The 26,391-nt window shown below is 42.2% G+C and overlaps 1 protein-coding gene across 1 annotated transcript; it reads left to right on the forward strand.

Annotated features, from left to right (window-relative positions):
- The first annotated feature begins 11,825 nt into the window (after positions 1–11,825).
- BLOC1S6 (biogenesis of lysosomal organelles complex 1 subunit 6) lies at positions 11,826–19,263 on the forward strand. Its single transcript, XM_065411613.1, has 5 exons — positions 11,826–11,938; positions 12,475–12,619; positions 13,858–13,945; positions 15,258–15,344; positions 16,095–19,263. Exons 1-5 carry the CDS (start codon positions 11,866–11,868, stop codon positions 16,212–16,214), a joined length of 513 nt encoding a protein of 170 aa, XP_065267685.1. The 5' UTR covers positions 11,826–11,865; the 3' UTR covers positions 16,215–19,263.
- Positions 19,264–26,391: the final 7,128 nt, after the last annotated feature.

Below are 26,391 nucleotides of genomic sequence, written 5' to 3' on the forward strand. Positions count from 1 at the left end.
TTTCCTCCTCTGCCAAGAGTTTCCAGACTACAGGAGATATTTCATTTTGTTACCTCAACATTTCCATTATTCAATACTATGTCCCCACAAGATGTTTAATTACATACCTGTAGTTGAAAGGATCTTAAAAAGTTTTCCAGCTATTAGAAGTTACTTGTATAGATTTGGTGAGGATTGCCCAGTTACAATTTTGAAGGATGATGAAGATGGGGATGATGAGATATTTAGTGACTAAATACTACTTATATTTTTTCATCATGTTCTTAAAACTTATTTTTTATGATACAGTCTTAAAATTAGAACAATCTGGTCATGTATGTGCTGGAGTCTGACATAACTTACTCTTCAATTAATGCATTATAACAAAGGATCGATGACAAATTCTTTAGTCATAAATGTAAATATTATCTAAAAACAAATCATGGTAAAGCAGAAAGAATGGAAATGGATTTCATTCAGTGGTATATATTACCGGGGTACTTCATATTTTGATTTCAGTGAACAAAACCACCTTAATCTGATTCAGCCACTTTCTCAGAAAAAATGCTGACTTTTTCCAGGAAATTGTAAGTGTCATTGAAGAGTTGAAACTTGACAAAAGGCTTGATATGGATTGTTTGTACAAGGAATATTGTGCACGGAGAGATTAGTGGAGTGTGTGTGCATGCTTCAGGAGTCTGATTGTATTAGAGCATTAGACCATTTCCTATATTCAAATTCTAGTTCTCCCAGTTTCTTAACTTGCAGAACTTACGTCCATTTCTACTTCAGATGCAGTAGTAGAAAAAATATTTTCCCTGTGTGAACAGACTTGGGCAGATTGAAGAAACCTGCTAAATATTGAGTCTGTTAAGGCTGAGCTTTAAATTAAAGTTAATTTCAATTGTGTATATATATATAAATGTTTTATTAATTGATTTCAGAAAACAAAGGTGTTAAACTGATAAGTACCATTTTAAACATTAAATCGAAGCTTATGATAATTGCATTGTATAGATGAGGGCAGTAGAAATGTACATGTGAGAGAAAAATACATGATATGCTAAGGGAAATGGTGTGTCCCTGAAATTTCCCTTAAAATAAAGCATGGCCTTACATTTCATGTGGTTTCCCCTTATCTCTATCCAACAGACATGGATTGTACAGATACAATCATCCACCAGATTTATCTGATTTAGTTCCAAGAACACAATTTGTCAAAGGAAAGAAAATATAGTGTTTGCTGTAGAGCTCAAGATAACTGCTCCAGTCTTTCAGTCGGAGTGTATGACTGCTCCAGTCTTTCAGTCGGTCCTTTTTGGGAAAGTTACTGTAATTCATTTGTGCATAGTTATGTATAAAGTAAAACCCAGAATCTATAAGTAATGTAGATGCATGTAAACATCTGAACAGAAATTTCTATGCAGGTGAAAAGCTGACTTAATGTTCTCTTGTTGCACTGACAAATATGTAAGCATTTGTGTGGCTAGCAGTCTGAAACATGCCAGTGTTCTAACAGCTGAGGCCCTGTGCACCTGCTGGAGAAGTAAGAGATATAAAGAATTGTGTGTGTAGATCAAGAGAGATACTTACATAGTATCACATCCCTTGGGCTGGGATCTGGTGGTACAGAGGGGAATCTGGGATTGTAATAAGATCTGGCGGTGCAGGAATGGCCAGGAGGTATAGAGGATGGGAAATGGGACATGGAAGATCATAATTTTGTGTGGAGAACAAAGGGAGGGAATATAAGACCTCTGGACATGAAATACAGGGGTCAGGCTGGAACACAGTTGTTCATGGGCTTTTGGAAGAGGGATCAGGTTAGCATTCAGGACTCCTTGCAAACCTATTTATGTTAGCTGTGCTGGTGTAAAAGGGCCACAAATCCAACTGAACTGGAAACCTAGGAATTCTCTCAGCATAGGGAAATTCCTGTATGAATCACAAAGGGGGGATAATTGTGTGGAGTCACTTGCAGGATAAAAGCCTAATACTATGTGTTATATTTTTGCTTCTTTAGCAATGAGTTTTTAAAATGTTTTGTTTTAAATGCAGAATATTTTTGCATAGCAAAATTAATTGTTGAAAATGCAGCAAAACATTTGACAGAAGAAAGACATGAAGAGCTATGAATGAAATTGCATCTACAACAGGATCTGAACTCATTATGTTTAGTGGCAGACACAGAGCCAACTCCTCATTCCTATTGAAGCCAATGTTAAAACTCCCAATTGGCCAAATCCTGAAGACTTTGCTCAGTATATACTCACCAGTCCTCACTCAGGCAAAATTTCCAGTCAAATCAAAGTAAAATGTAGGGACTTTGAGAGTTGGACTTACTGATTTCAGTAGGAGAAGAATTGAGCTGTTTAACCTAGTGATTAACATCCATGAAAATTTGGCACTTTTGCCATCAGAAGGAGCCTATATTCACTACATTAAATTAAAACATATTAAACATTAGAAAAACTATTTTATCTCGAAAATAAGTACTACAGAGTTTGAACAAAATGTGTTCCCAAGCTATACAAGTATGAACACTTTTAATAAGGATTATACTTAATTTAATCTGTTATATGCCTCTTCAGTAAGTGAGATGAAAAGAACAAGATTTTCCCTATATTTTAGCTAAAAGGGTCTCCCTACACAAGGCACCTTTTGAGGTGAACTGTATGTTTACAACATTTGAGTGAGGTGGACTGTATTAAAAAAAAAAAAAAAACACACACACACACACACAAAGATCCTTCACTGTTGTATGTAACCTGAGACAATGCCTTCATAATATGAAACAGAAAAGAACTTTGTGTGTCATGGGGAAGGGGGTTGGTATTTTTGCATACATTTACTGATCCTCAAATTCAGTCTTGAATAGATAGTAACGGTAGTGCTCTTACTAAATTTGTCTCAATTCACTCCTTAATAACTCTGTTCTGAATGTCTTGTAGCAACTTTTGGAATTGGACAATCAAGCCAGCAAGTAATTGTCCTTGTTAACTTTATCTAAGAAAGAGTTTAAATTCCAAGCTGTAGGGTTCACTTAACTTCACTTTTGTTTTAGTTGGAAGAAAGCCTTGCCTATTCCTCCCATGGAACATGATTTGGTAAATCTTTGACAGCAGTAAAACTAACTTGTTTGTTTAATCTTTTAAATCATATAGTTCACTTGGCTTCGGATGAGATTTCAGGTGTTGTCTTTCAGGTCTCTGGGACTCCTTTTGAAGCACAAAGGGGAAAGTTTTTAATTTGAGGACATAACAATACTTAATAGTGATCTGTAAGTGAAGACAAATATGTAGACTATTTTACCATTATTAATCACCAGTGCTGTTAATAAAAGTAATATTAAGCAACATTACATTAGAATACAGCACAATACATTAAAATAGGGGTGGGCAAACTTTTTGGCCCAACGGCCATATCTGGGTGGAGCAATTGTATGCAGTGCCATGAATGTAGAGCTGGGGCAGGGGGTTGGGGTGTGGAAGGGGGTGCAGTGTGCAGGAAGGATCTCAGGGCAAGGCGGTGTGCAGGAGGGGTGCAGGGTACAGGAGGGGGCTCAGGGTGCAGGCTCTGGCCCAGCACCACTTACCTCGAGTGGCTCCAGGGTGGCAGCGGCATGCAGTGGGGCTAAGGCAGGCTTCCTGCCTGCCGTGACCCCGCGCCGCTCCTAAAAGTGGCCAGCATGTCCAGCAGTGGCTCCTTGGGGTGTGGTGGGGCAGGCGGCTCCTCCACACGCTGCCCTCACCTGCGGGTACCACCCCCAAACCTCCCATTGGCTGCGGTTCCCCATGTCTGGCCAATGGGAACTGCGGGGGGGGGGGGTGCCTGCAGGCGAGGGCAGCGCATGGAGCCCTCTTCCCCTCCCCCCCCCCGCCCAGGGTTGGCAGGGAAGTGGTGCCGGCCGCTTCCGGGAGCGGTGCGGGGCCAGGGCAGGAAGGGAGCCTGCCTTAGCCCCGCTTCACCACGGGGCTGGCAATCCCACAGGCTGGATTGAAAGCTCTGACGGGCCAGATCTGGCCTGTGGGCCATAGTTTGCCCACTCCTGCATTAGAAGCAAGAGGAAGACCAAGGATAGGGTAGGTCCATTATTCAACGAGGGGGGGAAATAGTAACAGAAAATGTGGAAATAGCAGAGGTGCTTAATGACTTCTTTGTTTTAGTACTTTGCCTAGGAAGGAGTACTTGGTGTCATAGTGGACCACAAGCTAAATATGAATCAACGGTGTAACGCTGTTGCAAAAAAAAGTGAACATCATTCTGGGATGTACTAGCAGGAGTGTTGTAAGCAAGACAGGAGAAGTAATTATTACACTCCACTCGGCACTGATTAGGCCTCAACTGGAGTATTTTGTCCAGTTCTGGGCGCCACATTTCAGGAAGGATGTGGACAAATTGGAGAGAGTCCAGAGAAGAGCAACAAAAATTATTAAAGGTCTAGAAAACATGACCTTTGAGGGAAGATTGAAAAAATTGGGTGTGTTTAGTCTGGAAAAGAGAAGACTGAGGAGGGACATGATAACTGTTTTCAAGTACATAAAAGGTTGTTACAAGGAGGAGGGAGAAAAATTGTTTTTCTTAACCTCTGAGGATAGGGCAAGAAGCAATGGGCTTAAATTGCAGCAAGGGAGGTTTAGGTTGGACATTAGGAAAAACTTCCTGACTGTCAGAGTGGTTAAGCACTCACTGGAATAAATTGCCTAGGGAGGCAATTGTGAAATCTCCATCATTGGAGATTTTTAAGAGCAGGTTAGACCCATCAGGGATGGTCTAGATAATACTTAGTCCTGCTATGAGTGCAGGGGACTGGACTGGATGACCTCTCGAGGTCCCTTCCAATACTATGATTCAAATACCAAACTTTTTCCCTCGGCAAGTTCCTGAATGGCATCGGTGGGATAGGTACAGAGGGGTGGATCGGCTTCCCCTGGCGGTAATTTAAAGGGCCTGGGACTCCCAGCAGTGGCTGGAGCCCCAGGCCCTTTAAATTGCCATCAGAGCCCTGCTGCCGGAGCCCTGGGGAAGCAGCGGCGGGGCTCCGGTGGCTATTTAAAGGATCCGGGGCTGCGACAGCCGCTACTGCCCCAGCCCTTAAAATAGCCACCGGAGCCCCACTGCCGCCTCCTCAGGGCTCCGGCAACAGGGCTCCAGGAATAATTTAAAGGGTCCGGGGCTCTGGTAGCCGCTACCACCCTGGGCCCTTTAAATCATCCCCGGAGCCTGCCGGAGCCCTGGGGTAGCGGCGGCGGGGCTCCAGGGCTGCCCAGAGGATTCAGGGGGCCTGGGGCAAAGCATAAAAAAAAGTTGCAATACTATAGACTACTATATTCTCGTGGGGGCCCCTGTGGGGCCCGGGGCCTGGGGCAAATTGTCCCCCCCCGGGCAGCCTTGCGGGGCTCAGGCGGCGATTTAAAGGGCCAGGGGCTCGGCCACCGCTACCACCCCGGGCCCTTTAACTTGCTGCCAGAGCCCCACCGCCGCTACCCCAGGGCTCCGGCAGCAGGGCTCCGGGGACGATTTAAAGGGCCCGGGGTGGTAGTGGCAGCCAGAGCCCCGGACGCTTTAAATCACCGCCCAAGCCCCGCTGCTGGAGCCCTGGGGTAGCGGCGGCGGGGCTCTGGAGGTGATTTAAAGGGCCAGGGGCTCCCGGCTGCTGCTACTGCAGCGGAGCCCCGGGCCCTTTAAAGCTCTACCAGAGGCCGGGGCCCCCTCCGATGGTGATTTAAAGGGCTCGGGGCTCCCAGCTGCTGCTAACACAGCCCCAGCCCCAGGCCCTTTAAATCCTGATTTAAAGTGCCTGGGGATTTAGAGGCCCCGCCTCTTCCTGTAGAGGCCCCGCCTCTTCCTGTAGAGGCCCCGCCCCCTCATAAGGACTCCGGAGTACCGGTAAATCCTTTAAGTTATTTTCACCCCTGGATAGGTACTGATTGAGCCTCATGGTAATCCGTACTGTGTGGTCTTAAAAACTTGTGGGTTGATTTGCAGATATAAGGACTTGTATAGCAACCATCGATCTGCTGGACCATAGTATACATGTAAGAGGTCTAGTCAGGTCCTGATGAATCTGCTTATGGCTGAGAAGCCCAATTTGAGACCAACACAGATTGTTACAAGTTTTACAGATCCATATATTGTCTGAGTTGGAATTCAAGATTACGGCACACTGCTTTCTTCTTTCTCGCTTTGCTTTCATCCTCTGGATCAAAGCTGCTTCATGCTGAACTGCATCCAGTGCCAGATGTTCCCTCCAGATTGAACAGGATTCTGTGCACTCCTCCCAGCTTTCTATATTGATGTTAAACAACTTCATATCACTTTTACACATATCGTGGTACTGCCATAAGATTCATGACGACTCTAGAAAGCGGGATCACCCTTTATGACGGTATAAGGAATTAATCCTTCCCAAAGATCCAAAGGAGACAGAGGCAGGACTCTTCGGGTCACTAGGGTCTTATTAGGAACGAGTGGTTTCAAATAGTGTATTCAAAGCCAATAAGTGATTGATTAGATTGATGAGAACAGGCCACACTCATCCCACTCCTGGAAGGCTCTCTGCCTGCTCCTGACACACTCAGATATGTCCCCTGTAAAGTGCTTTGAAGCTGAAAAGTGTTGTATAAATGCAAGGTACAGTGGTCAAGCTTTAAAAAATTTGAAAAATTCGCCCATTTGAAGATTACATAAAATGGAGAATGTGGCAGAAACTGCTAATAGCTTTCAAACCACAAGAAAAGTGCACCAACCTTATTATGACAACTTGAAATCTCTAATTAGCAATTCATCAATTTCTCAAAAGCATATGCCATTTTAAGTGCCAGAGAGAGAAATTTACCTGTTCATTGCCAGTGATTTTATCACAGGAGATTAGATCAGGCTTCTGCAAATTTTGTTATAACATTGGTTCCTTAACATATGGAAAAAAAATCAAGCCTCTCCTGATGTAAATTGGAAGACTCTCCTGCCATATATATTCATATGTACTGTGTGAAAAGGTTAAATGGAGCGTTTTAATTTCTTATGCAGTCATTTGAACTTAGAACGCAGCAAAAGCTGCACTATCAATTGAATAGTCACAGTTCAGAATATTTCCTATTCATGAGATGACTTTTCTTCAATGAAAACAATCCATGAAGTGACCCTGGATGGAATTCATCCTTGTGTTGGTGCAGAGTGGGGGGGGGGTGGCAGTGGATAAAGGAGGCTTGCACCCTGCTGATGCTGGAGCTGCTGGGAGACATTTTGTCCCCTGTTGGTTGGGACAGCAATAGGGACAGCTGGCAAGGCCGTTTTAATTTGTGCATGACTGCTATGTTTCCTATGGGTCTTGTGACAGCTGGAGAATAGGCAGTTGGGGCACAGGAACACCCAGGCCACACTCATCCCATTCCTGGAAGGTTCTCTGCCTGCTTCTGACACACTTTGACATCCCCTGTGCAGGGAGTATACGGAGCTAGGTCTGTGCCGCTTTAGGCCCCTAAGTCCAAAATCCAGATCCCCCAAACCCCTGCTTAGTGTCGCCTAAACTTGTAAGTGCCTAAATTCTCTGGGTGCCTAAGTTTCCACTAATAAAGTCTCTTAGGACACCTCAAAGTCTGTGGCTGGGCATGTGCACAGCCATCTCAGTCCAGATGCCTAGCTCACACCTAAACCCCAATGGGATTCTCAAATTAGACATTGCCCCACCTGTCTCCTGCAGGGCCTGATCCAGTAAGGCATTCTCAGAGGCTGCCTAACAGATCAGGTCACATGTAAAATGCCATTGGTGGTGGTGCCAGTGTGCATGCCCCAGGAGTTAGACCAGTCCCACAGGATGTGGGAGAACTGGGTTCAAGTCTCCCTTTGCCTAATGTGCTGTCGTCAGCTATCCCTTGATACAAGGATGATGTCTGCCAGGGAAAAGTTCATTGATGAGACTTAAGATGGCCGAGGAGTCTAATCTGTGCTCTACAGGTTTTTCCACATATATGACCTTTAACTTTATGCATACCCCCCCCACCAAAAGTTATATTTGAAATGTTCTTACTGTTGCACTTTGATTTGTGTTTGATTTTGAAGGGTTGTGTATAGCTGGTTACTTAAGAATACTGGTTTGTTAAACGTACTTCCAAATACAAAGATTTTTTTCCCTTTGGTTTAATTAACTTTTTTTTTTTTTTATTCTTTCATAATAATGGATGTATGGCAAATGGTTTTGTGAGTCATCATTGCATTTAACACAGAAAATCCTTTAAATAATGCTGAAATCATTCATAGGGTTTTGCAGAAGCACATAGGGAATGTTAAATTTCAACCACCCACACACAACACTGCAGTGCTCGCAAAGTCTGTATCCCAACACCGCCAACCCCCTGCCCATGAGCGAACATCAAAATATGAACAGTAGGTATCCCTGACAGCATTCCCATGTGTTTGTGTTCTTTATGGGAGCTTTGCTGGCTGCTCAAACCTCTGAGCAAGTCTCCACACCTCAGCCTCCCAGAGGGTGACCAGATGTCCCGATTTTATAGGGACAGTCCCGATTTTGGGGTATTTTTCTTATATAGGCTCCTATTACCCCCCACCCCGTCCCGATTTTTCATACTTGCTGTCTGGTCACCCTAGCCTCCCACCCATTAATAAGGTTTTCCCTTTTGCGCTCATAAATACTGTGCAAAACACAACATGCAGTTATAATGGTTGGAACATTTTTTTTCCTGTTGCTTCCAACCTATTCCATAAACAGAGCCATTTGCCTTTCAAATGGCCAAATGACTTAACTACCTTTCTGAAGCTATTCAGGTGATAGTTACAATGTTCCTTCTTTTTGTCCAAGACACTGGTGTATGGCTTCATTAGCCAGGGCATCAGGGGATAAGACAAGTCTCCCAGTATAACTGGACCAACCTCCATACCATTAATGTCTATAGTGCTCCTGCGAGCAAACAGTCCTTTCTGCATTAGTTTAAATAGTATTGAGTCCTGAAAGTTCCTAGCATTGTGGACCTTCACAGACCACCCTGCATTTGTTTGTAAACCAGTAGTCAACCCATCTTTGGAGCACCATGGAGAAATAACCCTTTCTGTTTATAAATTAGGTGCCCTGACTGTTTATGTGAGGAAAATGATAGGCACTGGGGGTCCATCAGTTGCCACAATACAGTTTGGGAACCCCATGCGTGCAAAGCCATCAATAATCTTCTGAGCCTTGTGACCCAGTTAGACAGCATCGTATCAATGGCATAGCAGATCTGCATGACAATGGCCCCAATAGTTGACCTCCCCAGGCCAAACTGGTTGGCTACAGACTGGTAACATTCTTGGGGTGGGGGAGAAGCTTCCAGATGGCAATGGCGACCCATTTTTCCGTGCGTATAGTGCATCACAGGTTGCTATGCTGTCACTGAAGCCCCGGGGTCAGTTCTCCACAGATCTCAAGGAAAGGTAGCTCTCCCCATCTTGAAGTTCTCTTGCCACTAGTGGTCACCCTAGCTCTCCAGAATAATCCTTTCCCACCAATCCACACTGGTTTCTTGAGTCCAGCAACTGTGCTGAAAGGTGTATATGTGATCCAGGAATCAGTCCTCTTGTTCCAACAGCTCAGTGTTTCCTGCCTCATCCTGCTGCCAGGACTGCAGAGTATCCTCCTGCTGCCCAAGAGGAGCTGCTGCTGTAGAATATTTCCCTGTTCCCACATCATCTGCTCAGTGGTACAACAGGCCAACTCCAATGCAGAATTCATCCAGCTCTGAGTGTTGTAGTACCAACCAAGCAGCATATTTGCACTTGTCACCATAGCAACATGGAGCATTATTGGATCCATACTGGCTGACAGCAATTTGAAAACAGCATGAGCCAGCCCAAAAAGGAAGTATGGGGTAGTATGGTAGAGATATGGGATTTTTCTTTTAAATTTGAACCTGCCTAGCTTTGCACAGTTCAAAGCAAAAACAGTCCCAGGAGGATGCACACTGCTCAGCACTGAAGCAAAGGACAATGGGATGCCCCTGGAGAATACAATGCCCTCAGTTTGCAGCAAACACCTCGTGTTTAAGTGACGCAAATTGCAAATGGAACAAGCATTCTGTGGGAACACAATTAGTGCAACTTGCGTACCGCAAGTTACCTGATGTGCATCAAAAAGCTTTTGATTAGCAGCCGCCCCTCCCATGTAGCCATGACCTAAGTCCCCTTTGTGGAGCTAGCCCTGGGGCCAACCACGAATTTAGCCACCTGTTCCTCATTTCCTTTATTCAAATTCCATAATGGTTGTACCTGACATGGCAATTTGCTGATATTACTTTTTTGAACAAACAAATTTGCTTTCTACAAATAATAATCTCAAAATTTAGTTTGCATTTGTTTTGGTAATTACAAATAGAAGTTTGTGAAGAGAATAGTGAGTTGGGAGAAAAATCTTAGGCCGGGACTACACTATAGACCTATATCGGTATAACTTCTAGTTATACTGACCTAACCCCTCTGCATAGACAGTGCTATATGGATGGGAGAGCTTCTCTTGTTGACATGGCTACTGCCTCAAGGAGGTGGATTAACATTTAACAACACCATGTAGTAGCATCTTCATTAAAGTGCTCCAGCAGTGTAGCCGTAGCACTGTACCTGAAGACAAGCTTTAGAGCAGTGATACAGATTGTGTCTTGAGCCACAAGTGGTTCTTTAATATGTCTCCTGCTGCTCTTTGCAACACATGATATTAAAACATGGTGTGATTTTAATTATTAACCAATCAGGATGCTTTTACTGTTATTAACCAATTACACTAAGTTACTAATGTAAGCTGATAATTTATTTGCTGTGAGAATATATAAAAACCTAAATATTTCCCCTGTCATTCATACTAATGTGGCTCTTTTGGGCAATGTTGATTGCTAATTTGGCTCCTGAACTGAGTCTGAGTATCCACTGCTTTAGAGGAAGCCATAGAAACCTATCCCCGTCTACTAAGAAAATAAATAAAGGATTCAGAAGACTCTCTCTATTCCCCATTGCACTTTGTTTGTTGCTGTTTCTATGTGGAGGTCTGTGATGGTTCCACTACTTCGTCTTCCAGGGGGCAGAGCATCCTGAGCTTCCACTGCAATAAAATGGAGTCTGAGGGGATGCCTGCAAGGCTCATGTACAGGGCTGTACAGCAAAGGACTGTGCTGCTGACATTTGAAAACTGGACCTTCCCCAAGACCTGCGATACCGTCAACTTGAAACTCAATGTGGCTGAAAACTGCATCTGCTGTAGTGACAGGCGACACCCACTCTTAGTGCTGGGCCTTGGACCACCCCATCTCCCGCTGTTGCTAAGGGTCCCGTCCTAGCAACCAGCAGCGTCAGGTGACTGACTGCCTCTCTGGGAGCGGGGTCACTTCCGGGCTCGGCTCCCATCTACATCCGGGGTAGTGGACGGTTCCCCTCTCCGAGCCCAACTGCGGTGTTGGGTTCTGTGGTCAGGAGGGGCCGAGGCGCGGTTGCCTCAGCGGGTCGGAGCGCCGCGGTGCCGGACTGCCCTCACCCTACAATACGCGAAGGCGCGTTAGGTGGGCCCAACCCCCGCTGCGCTCCCGGGTCTGCTGAGAGCCTCCCCCCCCCCCCCGTCCGCTTCGCCTTCCCCGCGCCAGGCCCTCCAGGGTCTAGCCGAGGAGCCGTTTCACACCAGACACCGGGGCCTGCCCCCCGCCGCACGCGACTCCTAGGGGCGGGCCGACCCCCGTGGAGCCCCGCCCCCTCAGCCAAATTCCGGCCGGACCAATCTCTCTCTACGGGGTAGGGGCCGCGAGCAGCCGGGCGGGGAGCCTCGGTGCCCCCCCTCGGGAGGAGGCAGCGACTGCCGGGGATCGCGCTCATGCTGCTGTCGCTCTGTGCCCTCAGCTGGCAGCGGCGAGGAGCGCCATGGAGCAGCCCGAGGGGAAGGAGGGGTTCCTGCTGGAGGCCGCCGCCCCGAGGCAGACGGGACCCGCGCTGGGTATGTGAGCAGCGGCCACACGGAGCTCGGCTACTGATCGCTAGCATCGCGGTGGCCCCTGTATTGTATGGTGCAAACCTTGTTATTCTTGTCATGGAGATTGGGGGAGGAGGGGTCTTTTTGCCTGGCTCTTCTCTAACGTTTGACCGTCCAAATTGGGAATTTGAACTCGGGAAGCTGCACTCGAGTGGACATGCTTCCATTTCTTGTGTATGTTTGACTTCTGTGAGGGAAGAGCATTTGGCATGTCTGAATTAGTTTACTTGATTTAGAGCGGCTTGTATGCACAGTGTACATTTTTGTTGAAATCTCACCCGTCTGCTGTATTCTGTCATGGCATGATTTTGCAACGGAAACCTCATCATGTAGGGAGGTGAAAGGAGCATTGCTCACTTGATGAAGTGCAAGGAACTTCAATTTACACTCCATTGCTGAGACTCCCAACTTTTATTTCAAAATAGAAAATCCGTTAGTACTAACAGATAAAGAGATTGCAATAGTTCTTAGCAGTTTAAGATTGCTACTTCTTGTTACAGATTCCTGTGAGGCATCTCCAGATGAGGGACTAATAGAAGATTTGGCTATTATAGATAAGAAAGCTGTGGAGCAACTAACTGAAGGATTGATTTCTCATTATTTACCTGATCTTCAGCGATCAAAACTAGCCCTCCAAGAGCTCACGTAAGCAAACTGAAAAAAGCAACGCTTTCTAATACATGCATTTCCTCTCTAGAATTTCTTCAGTCAAATTCCCTTCTTCTGTGTAAGTGGAATATATTTTCCTGTAGTATAGTTTACATATAAAATAGACTTTTCTGTGCTTTGAGTGCAGCACTTTGAACAGTGAGTGTATATTCTGCAGATTATAAGTATAATTTTAAAAGACTTGCCAGCCACGTAACCTACCAGCCGTTAAGATGGACAATTTTAAAATTAAAGCGCTGAAATCCATGCACCCAGTCACAGCAAAAGACACATCAACTTTCTAAGTGCTCATTCTTTTTCTGGAGAGATGTAACCTTGTGCTGTACAACTTTATTTGGAGAAAAACATCCAGAATTTGAGATGTTCTATTAAAACGGTGATTGCAAGAAAGATATTTTTAAGATTTTTCTTGCATATATGAAACTCCCAGACTCTACTTTTAATTAGCACACACTGTTCTGTTTCATTGCTTAACATTTATAAGGGTCCCCTCTGTGTGCATTGCTCTAAGACACTGTTGGGATTTCCAGCAAATGTCTTTGCTGTGCTTAGAATTTTCCAAATAGTGCACAAGAACATTTTAGTAGCAGGAAGAGAGATAGCAGAGTCCTTTATAACTGTTTAATTAGAATTCATTTAAATGTCAGTTTTAAAAAAAAATCTGCAAAGACTCAGTTCCTTTATCTACTTCTGTAGGTTTCCTGATTATTCCTCATCTACTAATATGGGGAAAAAGCTATTTAGTACAACCGAAATAGTTAATCTGAAAAAATTCTCTTGGAATGTTGATTTTTATACAACTTATTTCTGGCATTATATCCTCATTAACAATCAGTATGTTAAGATTTCAGTGAAGAGAACAGTAGTAAAACTCAAAATTGTGAGTACTCTTTAATAAATCCAACATAGTCTATTTAATCCAGTGGTTCTCAAACTGGGGCCGCCGCTTGTGTAGGGAAAGCCCCTGGTGGGCCGGGCCGGTTTGTTTACCTGCCCCGTCCGCAGGTCCGGCCGATCGCGGCTCCCACTGGCCGCGGTTCGCCGCTCCAGGCCAATGGGAGCTGCGATCGGCCGGACCTGTGGACGGGGCAGGTAAACAAACCGGCCCGGCCCACCAGGGGCTTTCCCTACACAAGCGGTGGCCCCAGTTTGAGAACCACTGATTTAATCTGACTTCTTAAGTGTGTCTTAAAGTCTTTGTATTTTTGTTTCAGACAGAATCAAGTAGTGTTACTAGACACATTAGAGCAAGAAATTTCAAAATTCAGAGAATGTAATTCCATTCTTGATATCAGTGCTTTGGTAAGTGTATTCTATTATAAGTTTGCCTATGTTTTAACAAAAAATTTTGTATGCACATGTATTGTTTTTCATCCCCAGAGAAAATGTTATAAATAGACTACTAATAATCATTACATCAATAAGTCTGTTCTTTGTAAATTGGAAAATACAACAGAACCAACGTGATTCTGTTAAATGGAAAGAGGAGAACATGGAGGACTACTCAAGTCTGTACAGGTATGTATACACTGCAATAAAAGACCTGCAACATGGCGACTTCTGGCCTGGGTCAGCTGATGTGGGCTTGCAGCGCTTGGGGTGTGAAGCTACAAAATTGAAGTGTAGACTTTCAGGCTTGGCCTGGAGCCTGGGCTCTGAGACCTGCCCCCTCACTGGGTCTCCGAGCCCAGGCTCCAGGCCGAGACCAAGTGTCTACACTGCAATTTTATAGCCACCAGGCCAAGCCCTGTGAGCCCAAGTCATCTGACCCAAGCCAGCTGCGGCCCTCCATGGGTCTTTTATTGCAGCGTAGACATACCCTTACTGGCCTGCAGATGAGGGATTAGCAGGCATAGACAGTGGGTCCAGCTATATAAATCTAGAAGCCAAAATCAGTGCATAAAGATTGCATATGCTACTGAGGCTCCAGGAGCAGCCATTGGGTACCCATGGTACTCTGTGTCCTACTCCCCAGGTTGGTGGAAGGATTCTGGTTCACTCTCGTACATTTACTCAGGCTGTGCACAGGGACCGCATTTGGTCCTTTAATTTAGTTGCATATTTTTTGAGTTTGAGTTTGTTAGTGGTAACTTGAGGGAATATTCTAACAACAACAACAAAAATTCACAGCTGTACTTCATGATTGCCATAGTTTAAGGCAAATGACAGTGTCTTACAGAAATTGCATATGCAGTTGTGACATATGAAGCTAACTTTGTGTTTGTAAGAACTTTAGGAAATTATAAGGTAGGCTTGAGAATTAAGTGTGGAACCATATAAGAGCTTGAATTTTATGACTAGCGCTTGCTAAGCTTCAGCCACATTGGGATATAAAACTGAAAACTAATGAGCATGCAAGTGATAAAATGCTTTCTTCTATCTTCATGAATATTTAAATAATTATAGTAATCTGTACCCTTTGATACATAGTAGTTTTATTAAAATTGTTTTAAGTGTTTAGAATTAAGACCCTAAAATATTCAAGCCAGTCTCAAACTGACTGGTCTTCAGCCTGTTTTTGAAGTTGCTGTTTTAGGGCATAGCTTTATACTCCAGGCTAAGAAACATTTTGATCCACTGAATCTTACTATTCAACTGTCTTGTGTTTTTAAAGTTTTCAGAAGCTAAACATTATCACAGCAAGCTAGTGAATATTAGAAAAGAGATGATGATGCTCCATGAAAAGACATCAAAGTTAAAAGTGAGTGGAGTGAGTTTTGCTTCCTTGTTTCCGCTGCCTATCAATGTAGAATTTTAACAGCATACTATCACATACTCTTAATCAGTATTTTTAATATGTTAGGAATTTGTAAGAAAAACCTGGTTCTTTATATCCCCTTTCTTTGTGTAAACTTGTTTACCTTGTATTTCCAGTGGCATTGAAACTAACCATGGCTGTTTTTAACCTTCACTTAAATTTCCTTATGTTAAAATATATTTGTACACTGGCATCACTGGTGATGTTGAACTATTAAGAAAAGCTAGATTCTGTCTTAAAGCTGAGGCTGAGAATTTCTTCTGCCTCTCCATCCTTTAGTATAACACCAACAATGGCATAACTTCTACCAACCTGGTGGGCTGCTGTATATAGCATGTTTGACTTCATTCAGCTGTTAAATTTGGTCCCTTAGTCCTTAGCCAACAAAAAATTAAGTCCTCTGTGGAGGCAACAACTTACATAGTATATACTCCTCTGGTGTTCTTAAAGAGCAGTGATAGTGGGATTTGGAGGAATCCAGTTCGTCCCTCCCCTAAATACATCATCACGATGCAGGGCCTGGGGTAAAGGGCAGGGAAAGAAGATAGTAAGAAAGAGGGAGGGGTCCTCTGGATTAAGAGGGCCTGAGAGGGTTTTGGCAAGATCTCAGTCATGTGTGCATGTGTCTTGCATTTAAGTTAGGTTCCAAAAACCACAGAGCTTCTGATTAATTTTGGTTTTTTTCTGGTTCAGAAAAGAGCACTCAAACTGCAGCAGAAGAAACAGAAAGAAGAACTAGAACGAGAACAGCAACGTGAGAAGGAACTTGAAAGAGAGAAACAGTTAACAGCAAAACCAGCTAGAAGGACATGACAGCTGAGCATACATCAACTTGTCCAAATTAATTATTTTTAAATTCTCTGGACTTGTTAAGGCAGACTCTGTTATACGGGTGAGCTAAAGTTGTTACTGGGGAAAGAGTCTCTTGTACAGTATTATAAACTCCAGAATGCTAAGAACCAGTTGGTAAATTGCCGCTTTTCCATTTCAGCCATTCAGGATGCCTTCTTTTCTAATGCTATGCTGTTTGATATTAATCATAATGTAAATTTAGTTTTGCTATATGCAGGGGAATTTAAACGTCATAATTTTAATTACATATCTGTTAATTTTCCATTTGTTTTTTCTGATGTTTGAAATATTGGCTAAGAAATAGTAGGCTGTGTATTCTTTCAGACAAAATGTTGAATGTGGTTGGTGCAGTTTGGGAGTTCAGTTATGATCCATGGACATCCGCAGCTCTGTACCCTTCTGAGGTTGCTTCAATTCGGATGTCTTTGTCTTCTTGTTGAGTCCACAGGTCACAAATATCTGTGCCAGTTAGGTATAGTGGATCTCCCTCCCCCAATTGCTATATAACTGAGTGTTAAAGCCATATGATATTACTGATCATGTGTGAGAAATACAAATGACCTCCTTATGTTGGGACTCTTTCCTCCTTTCTTCCCTCCTCCCCCCACTCCCTCCACACACTTAGGCTGATGGCCCCAGTTTATTTGGGTGAAGCTTCCTTTATTTCAGCAATCTTCCTTGGATCTTATAACTACATGGTTTGAGATGATCACCTCTGACAATTCCCCAAGCCCGACAGGATGAATGTGAAAAACATGTTAAATTAAGATTGGCATAACTAATGCATGTATGGTACAAGAGTGATCCTATAATGGAATTGCCAGCCCTTGTGCTTGGATAAATGCTTTCTTGGATGGCCGTGATTCAGACCAAAGTAATTGAAACTAAGGTACGGGTTAGAGAGGGAGATTATGAAGCCAAGTCAGTTGTATTGTTAAACAGATCTCAAAGGATTCAAAAGCTGTAGATTTCATTGCTTTCTATGTAATAGACGCTATTTTAAATTCATTTACATCTTCAGGAAAAATTCTTGCAGTGTAATATTATTTCATGCAATTGACCCAGTTTTAACTCTTAGACTTAAATGAGAGAAACTGCTTCACATGGTTAAAATTTTTCAGCAGTGCTGATGACAACTAGTACTGAAAAATTGTATCGGGGATGCTCTTAAGTAAATGTGGGGTGGGGATTAACTTCTCTGAATGTGTAACTGTTTTCTTATAGAATTTGGTACAGCCTCCTGTTCAAATGAATATATACACTATTTAACAGTCTAGATAAGCTTTTAACTATTTCATTTCTGCAGTCTGACAAAGTAGTTATTTTACATCTGTACCTTTTGAATCAATATTAGTAAAATAAATGTTGTCACCTGAGCTGACAGGCTTATCAGGAAGTAAGTAAGATTAAGTGTAAACTTTGTGTAAGCTATTTATAAAAAATGGATGGCAAGACATTTAAAGGGACGCCAACTTGAAATCGAATTGGTTTTTAAAAAATAATTAAAAGTAGTTTCAAATGCTACATACGCCTGCCCTGATTCTCAATATTTATGATGTTACAACTAAATTTTCCTATTTTTTAAATGGTTTTCCTTTTTCTTATGTGAATGACCTTCTCAAACAGGGAAATAGCAAAACTAACTATATGTAAAGTGCCATCCAATTCATAGTGTAAACAGAGGAGGTGAGGGGACAAAACTCTCTTAATTTTTCAGTTGCAGTAATTAAGTAGATACTCGTAGCAATAATAGATTAAAAAAATTCAGGCAGGTGTTTTTGTTTGTCTTTTTTTAATTGACTTTGCAGGAGAATTGTTGACCTATACTGTGTGGGTTTTTTTAATGCATTTCTAAAAAAATATGTACAAAAATGCTAAAATCTGTTTTTGAAACAGAGTGTAAATAAATTAAGTAATTTTAAATATTAACCTCTTTTTTATTTTGTAATTAAATGTATTGCACAATTAGATTTTGAAAATATACTTTAATAAGAACTATTTTTATAGTAGGAAACTAGATGCGTCAGTCACACATCCAAATCAAAATTAACTTCCTCTGCTAAACTTTTTTTTTTTTTTTTGCTCTCTAGTAGAGGGGAAAAATACATTGTTTCAGGCTATGGTAGCTTTCTAATAGTGAAGAATTGTTTAAAAAATTGTGATTGTTCTCTATTATGCAGAATAGAGAAATCCAAACATTGAAATTAATGAGTAAGCAATTTACATGGTTCATCATTTTGAATTAACTTGTCATCTGTTGAAGAAAGTTAACTTGACAGTGCTTTATTGAAGAACTTCAGTTGCACTTGGATAGAGGAAAAGTAAAAATGTACTGGACATCCATCCACTGCCAAAAAGGAAAAAAGCAGCAAATAAGTAGCTGAGACTTTTTTTTAAACAAAGAACCCTGATATAGTGGGGTAAATAGGATAAATGGAAACTTTGAAAAGTGTGGAATTTGATATAACTTTGGTTACATAGTAATTAAAAAAAAATAAGATACTAGTCAGAGCTGTAACTCAGATCCTGTAGAGCAGAGAATTATGCCTCACAAAATTGCATCTTCACAGGGAATATAATAATTTTTGCCCAGACTTCTGTAAAATCTCTTTATTAACGGACAGGGTTTTCTTTTTCAAATTGTCCTGTTGCAGTTAAACCAATATGACAGAGAGAGGAAATATCCAACCTAACCATTTTTTCTAGAGCTCAGCCTTGCAAAATTCTACTTGGCTGGAGCAAGAAACTTTCTTTTTATAAGCAAGTAAAATTCTAATTAGTTTTTTCCATCATCCTTATGGTAAGAGTGTGTGTGCTGGGTGTCTTTTTTTCTCAGTTGCATCAATGGGGATCATACTACTTGACTACCTCACAAACCTGTTGAGATTAACATTTGTGAAGCACTCTGAAGATGTATAATTGCATGTGTTGTGGACATTGTCTAAACACAAAGTTGGACTGATTTGTAACTTTTGATTTCTAAATCAATACAACCCCATATTGTGTATGCAGTTATACTGATTACTTGTTTATATCGAGTGTGTTTTGGTAAAATCTGTATTGATAAACACCTTTTTATTGGTATAAATGTGAACCTGCTATGCTAGGGGGATGCAGCAATTTAACTATCTTTTTAGAAACCCATACTGTTAAATTGTTGCAACTTGTGTGTTTACAAGGCTTTTATTTTATTACTTGCCCCAAGTATCCAATTTGCTTTTTAAACTGCTAATGCACATCAGGTGCATGTCTTCATTCCGCTATTCAATTGCTCTTTAGCCTTTATCTTCTGAGGAGTCCATACATTTAGAGAGTATCGTCACAGAAGCGAATGGTAGACTTAAAAAATTCCCTTAACATTGCTCCTATTTACCAATCCCTAGAGTACCCCACTATTCTCCTTTTTTGCTCAATTTCTTTTTTCTTAATCAATTTTTAATTCACAACTAGACTTTGCACTTTGTCTCCTTTCTTTCCTTAAAGATAATTAAGGGAAACTGATGCTTTTTTAAAATTCAGGTAAATTATTCTCACTTCTTTCCTCTTAATTACAACTTTGATATCAATGTAACATTTGTTTGCAAGGTTTCAAATAATTTTTTTTTAAACTGCTCAGAATTTCAGTATCTGAGAAGGTACTTAATTCATAATGCTTCTGTAAACAGACTTTACTGCCACGTAGTGAGCATATGTAGTACTTCATGTCCTACCATTGCTGTGTCTTCTGTAAGTTCGTTCTAAAATTCAACAGCTAGGGCCCTGGTCCTGCAAAAATCTATTCAGATGCTTAATTTTACTAATGTGAGTAGTTTCATTGACTTCAGTGAGTAAAATTAAGCACATCAATAAATCTCTGCAGAATTTGAGGCTAACAGTATGTGCATGCAAGACCGTAGGAGAGAGAGTAATCAGATAAACTAATGGGACTGTCCATGCCAGTAAGAACGGTTTAGTAGTAAGTGTTAATATAGAGCCTGATCCTGCAAATAATGTCACCAGACCAAGGAAGAGAATAGAAAAGGTGTGAGTTGGCAAAAGAAGAGGAAGGAAGAAAAGCTCTTATGTGAGTGGTTATTTTGGTATAGCTCCTTTGACTAAATGCATGTATTGTATTTTTACATAAATCAAAATAGAGTAACTGTCTTTGGCTCTAGGGAGCTGTAATTTATATATATTTTAAAATACACAGTATTTTAAATTCCCGAAAATCTCCCCTTAGCCAAAAATAGCCGAGCAACAAAAAGAAACCATAAATACTTTTATAAACCATTTCCCAGTGTTACCTATCTCAAATATTCAGAAACCATGCATGAGGCATGTGCAAAAATCATGAGATTTAAAAAATAATAAATGGGGTGTGTGTGAGGGGGTGTTCTGGGTTTTGATCTAAGATTTATATTTTTAAGTTTTCCTCTACAACTATCAGAGCTAAACATCTTTTTTAAAAATGCTGAAAATTTTACAATCCCATGACTCTAGGAGCTGGGGTTTCATGGAAAACACCAAATATCATAAGATTGTGATACAATTACTGAATTTGTAAATTTTGACTTCCATCGTAGTTATTTGGCAAGTCGGGGTGAGTGGCAGCTGACAATTGAGGGTGGTGGAAACTAGCTGAAAGAAAATGAGTTTTGATGACGGATTTGAAGGAAACTGATGAAGCTATTTACTTTCTAGGCATATAGGGTGGCATGGGGGAAAAAATTACAAAGGTGTGAGTGAGTAAAAGAGACTAAGACCATCCCCAACAACAGGTTCTATGTGGGAGCAGGGGCCCTCTCACACAGAACCAATTTCTGAATAAGAACTAAAGAGAGCTGTAATGGGAAGGCTGGGGGGAATACTACGGGGTGAGGACTGAGATGTAGGCAGGGACAGAGTTTTGAAAGTCTAAAGAAGGAGTCAGAATTTGGAACAAAAAAGAAAGGATACCCGTAAATAGGTTGGGATAGCTAGATAATTTGTGCTGCAGCATTTTGGATGGAAGGATGCATGGTGGGAAACTTGGAAGCTGGAGAGGAGGAGATTGTAACACTTGAGGTGAAAAATGACTGAGCTATGGACAAGAAGGGATTGTAAAGGAAGAACTGATGGGAGCTACATTGGTATTGTTTCAGATGAGTTAGAGATAACAGAGAGAGAGAGAGAGAGAAACATTTGACTCCCCCCATAATTCACAGCAACATTTTCCCCCAAAATAGTGTACTTGAAGGCAACATGGAGGCAGTGGTATGCCTGCTCACAATGCAGTGTGCTTTTGCTGATGCAACATGAGCTGTGTGGCCACAAGGGGCAGAGTATGAGCGCATTCTACCAAAATAGGTTTGTTGTTCTCTGGTACGGTGCCACTGTTCTGTTGACATAACTTTCTAGTGTAGACAAGACCTCATTATCATTCCAAAAAACTTGTGACTCTAATAGTCACTGTCTAATCTCAGATCCCCTGCCTACAGTACATGTAATTGGAAAAAGCTGTTTACACATCAGCCATAATAAAGCACCCTTCCTTGGGTTTTTCCTCTTTCTAAAGTGGTATCTAAGTTATTCATAAATGTACTAATTCACTCAGTTCAAAACTGAGGTCATTCCTCAGTAATATGTTTTTGCTATAAAGGACTGGTATTCATTATTACTATGAGACCTCCATCATGACGGTTTGCCTTTGTCCTGACTCTGGCTCCCTCTTGCAGTGTTTTTCAAAGGGTTTCATATATTGATTCTAGAACAAATGTCTGCTAATAATTGGAGTGCCTCAAACATCATTAACAGGTTTTCTTTTCCAACTTTAGGTGACTTATGTGGCACCATTTGGTCTGAATTTCTGGGCCCAGATCCACAGAGACACTCAGGCACCTAAGGCCCTGTCTACACTTTTGGTGGCATGTAGGGTACACGTAGCTACATTCCGCAGTGAAAAGCAGCCTGCAGCCACACTGCAGTGTGTAGCTACACGCTGCAGTGAAAGGCTCTGGCAGGCAGGAGGTAGCAGGAATCTGCCAGAGCCTTTCCCCACTTCCTCCCCCCACCCAGAGCCTTTCCTGGCAGCTGGAGTCTTTCACTGCACTGAGGGATGTTACACTGCTAAAAATAGCAGTGTGAATGGGGGAGGTATTGCTTGGGCATGTAGAGAGACACGAAGGGTATATACCTAGGGTTGTGGTGTGCCTGTACTCTACTTGCCTAACCAGTGCATCATCAACTACAGTGCTATTTATGCCCATGCTAGCTGAGCATCCAGTGACTGTACTCTACATGCTACTGTAAGTGTAGATCTACCCTAAATCCCAGTTTTGGCCCCACAGCAATCCATAAAACTCCAGCCAAACTTCATAGGCATCTAAACTCAGCCAGTGCCCAGGTTTTCAAAGTAAAAGTTCCCTAGGTGTATATGTTTCCAAGCACCTACACTGCTGCCTCCCTCAACACCTATCTCCTGCCTAAGCCCAGGCCCTAGAGTGATTCATGAACTAGGGGAAGAAAGGGATTCAGCTGCCTAAACTGTGGGCAGGGCCCAGGCTGGTAGACATGTTCAGAGGTGGTCTACCAGATTGGGTCCATTCAAAATCTAGCTGGTGGAAGAGGAAGAGAAGGCACAGCCCACCTTATAACTTTTAGCCCAGTGATCATAGCACTTGCCTGGGATGAGGGAGACCCAGGTTCAATTTCCACTTTCCTGTGAGAAGGGGAGAAAGGATTTGAACTGGGGTTTCCCTCTTAGCAAGAGAGTGAGTCAGACCAAATCAGTCTTGCTTTCTGGCCCAATGACTGTTTCAGTGTGGGTAAATACTTAAATAGTCATTGAGTCAGAGAGCAAGACTGATTCGGTAGTCCAATGGTTAGGGCACCCCCTGGCTGGTGGGAGACCCTGGGTCCAGGACCCCTCCAAAATGCTAAATACTGTACTTAGGATGGAAAAATCAAATGCACAAATATAAAATGTGGAATAATTGACAAGGCACAAGTACTGCTGAAAAGGATCTGGGTGGATATAGTGGATCACAAATTGGCTAGGAGGCAATGATGCAGTTGCAAGAAAGGCTAATATCACTGGTCTACAATTTTTGAGAAGTCGTCTGCTTCAGAGATAAAATATGCTATTTATTATGTATTTTGATGTGCTGAATTCAAATATGACAATTAAAACAACTGATTGGCTACTGTTTCTAAGATATTTAAGTTTTTACATTTTATGTCTATGTATATTGTGTAGATAGAGTTTTAATCATAAATTGTAAACCTAGGTCTTTTCATGTGTTTATGGTTGCTTTACATGATAATATTTCACCTGTCCTGTTTATGTAACACTTTAAAAATCAGCAAAAGGGTTATATAAATAAAATTTATTATGAAACAAAAGGCAAAAAACTATTCTGTACATAGTTTAGTCCTATTCAGTGTCTACTCGGCGCTTCTTGGCTTGTCTCTTGTATTCATTAAATGGAGCATCTCTTGTCACTGTCCAGCAATAGTCTGCAAGCATTGATGGGCTCCATTTGCCCTGAAAGCGTTTCTCCATTGTTGCAATGTCCTGGTGAAATCGCTCGCCGTGCTCATCGCTCACTGCTCCGCAGTTCGGTTGAAAAAAATCTAGATGAGAGTGCAAAAAATGTATCTTTAGTGACATGTTGCAACCAAGGCTTTTGTATGCCTTGAGGAGGTTTTCCACCAACAACCTGTAGTTGTCTGCCTTGTTGTTTCCGAGAAAATTTATTGCCACTACCTGGAAGGTTTATTTCTTTTAGTTTTTGCTAAAAAAAAATCCCATTTACTAATTTTACACATCTCGAAGAAGTTCACGAATCTGAGGACCAACAAAGACACCTTCCTTTATCTTAGCTTCACTTAACCTTGGAAATTTTCCACGGAGGTACTTGAAAGCTGCTTGTGTTTTCTCAATGGCCTTGACAAAGTTCTTCATCAGACCCAGCTTGATGTGTAAGGGTGGTAACAAAATCTTCCTTGATTCAACAAGTGGTGGATGCTGAACACTTTTCCTCCCAGGCTCCAATGACTGTCGGAGTGGCCAATCTTTCTTGATGTAGTGGGAATCTCTTGCACGACTATCCCATTCGCAGAGAAAACAGCAGTACTTTGTGTATCCAGTCTGCAGACCAAGCAAGAGAGCAACAACCTTCAAATGGCCACAAAGCTGCCACTGATGTTGGTCATAGTTTATGCACCTCAAAAGTTGTTTCATGTTGTCATAGGTTTCCTTCATATGGACTGCATGACCAACTGGAATTGATGGCAAAACATTGCCATTATGCAGTAAAACAGCTTGAAGACTCGTCTTCGATGAATCAATGAACAGTCTCCACTCATCTGGATCGTGAACGATGTTGAGGGCTGCCATCACACCTTCGATGTTGTTGCAGGCTACAAGATCACCTTCCATGAAGAAGAATGGGACAAGATCCTTTTGACGGTCACAGAACATGGAAACCCTAACATCACCTGCCAGGAGATTCCACTGCTGTAGTCTGGAGCCCAACAGCTCTGCCTTACTCTTGGGTAGTTCCAAATCCCTGGCAAGGTCATTCAGTTCACCTTGTGTTATGAGGTGTGCTTCAGAGGAGGAGGATGGGAGAAAATGTAGGTCCTGTGACATTGATGGTTCAGGACCAGAAGTGTCATCCTCTTCCTCTTCCTCGTCTGACTCAAGTGAGAATGATTCTGGTGCATCAGGAACTGGCAGTCCTTCTCCGTGGGGTACTGGGCATATAGCTGATGGAATGTTTGGATAATGCACAGTCCACTTTTTCTTCTTTGACACACCTTTCCCAACTGGAGGCACCATGCAGAAGTAACAATTGCTGGTATGATCTGTTGGCTCTCTCCAAATCATTGACACTGCAAAAAGGCATAGATTTCCTTTTCCTGTTCAACCACTGGCGAAGATTTGTTGCACAAGTGTTGCAGCATATGTGTGGGGCCCACCTCTTGTCCTGATCTCCAATTTTGCAGCCAAAATAAAGGTGATAGGCTTTCTTAACCATAGTGGTTATACTGCGCTTTTGTGATGCAAAAGTCACTTCACCACAAACATAGCAGAAGTTCTCTGCACTGTTCACACAAGTACGAGGCATCTCTGCTCACTTTGGCTAAACAGAAGTGTGTCCCTTTGCAAAATCAAACAGTGACAAATAAGAGAGCACGACACTGTATGATTTCTAGAGCTGATATAGGGCAATTTGTTCAGCAGAGTGATGTAAGCTTCGTTATGATTGCATCATCCATGACTTCTAGGAATAACATGATGCAATTCATAGCATGTATGACGCAATACCAGCTTCAGATTGCATCATTCATTGTTTTGCCTAAAAAGCAAGTACTATCCAAACCCAGTCATAGATTTATTCATAGATCCAGTCAAAGATGTATTTTAGTCATTTCTGGTTTAAATTGAGATCCCTTCCCTTTATAACTCACTTATCCTCCGCCATTCCCAAGTCAAGGGTCGTATATACTGACCCAATAGCATATCTTGAAAACTAGAGCCAATCAACAATTTTAAGCATCATTTTCATTCTCAGTGACCCAGAATTAGTAAAGTTTGACTACATTTATTTCAGAAGCATTTTGGCTGTAGAGCAGTGTATTCAGGGCGGGGGAGAGTGTTATTAATAGGAATGTTGTATGTAAGACATGGGAGGTAATTGTCCCTCTCTAATCAGCACTGGTGAGGCCTCAGCTGGAGTACTGTGTCCAGTTCTGGGCACCACACAGTGGACAAATTGGAGAGAGTCCCTTTTGAAGTCAGTGGAAGTTGACATGATTTGGCAAAGTCTAAAGGACTTGGCCTGGGGAAAAGTCTCCAGGATTTGGCCTGGAGTCCTGTGTCCAGTTCTGGGCGCCACACTTTAGGAAAGATGTGGACACATCAAAGAGAGTCCAGAGGAGAGCCACAAAAATGATACAAGTTTTAGAAAACCTGACCTATGAGGAAAGGTTAAAAACCAAACAAACCTGGGCATGTTTAGTCTTGAGAAAAGATGACTGAGGGGAGACATGATAAGTCTTCAAGTATGTTAAGGGCTGTTAATAAAGAGGTTGGTGATCACTTGTTCTCCAAGTCCACAGAAGGCAGGACAAGAAGTAATGGACTTAATCTGCAGCAAGCAGATTTAGGTTATAT

Source organism: Emys orbicularis, chromosome 10, assembly GCF_028017835.1.
Source record: "Emys orbicularis isolate rEmyOrb1 chromosome 10, rEmyOrb1.hap1, whole genome shotgun sequence".
In the NCBI taxonomy this organism is placed as follows: domain Eukaryota; kingdom Metazoa; phylum Chordata; order Testudines; family Emydidae; genus Emys; species Emys orbicularis.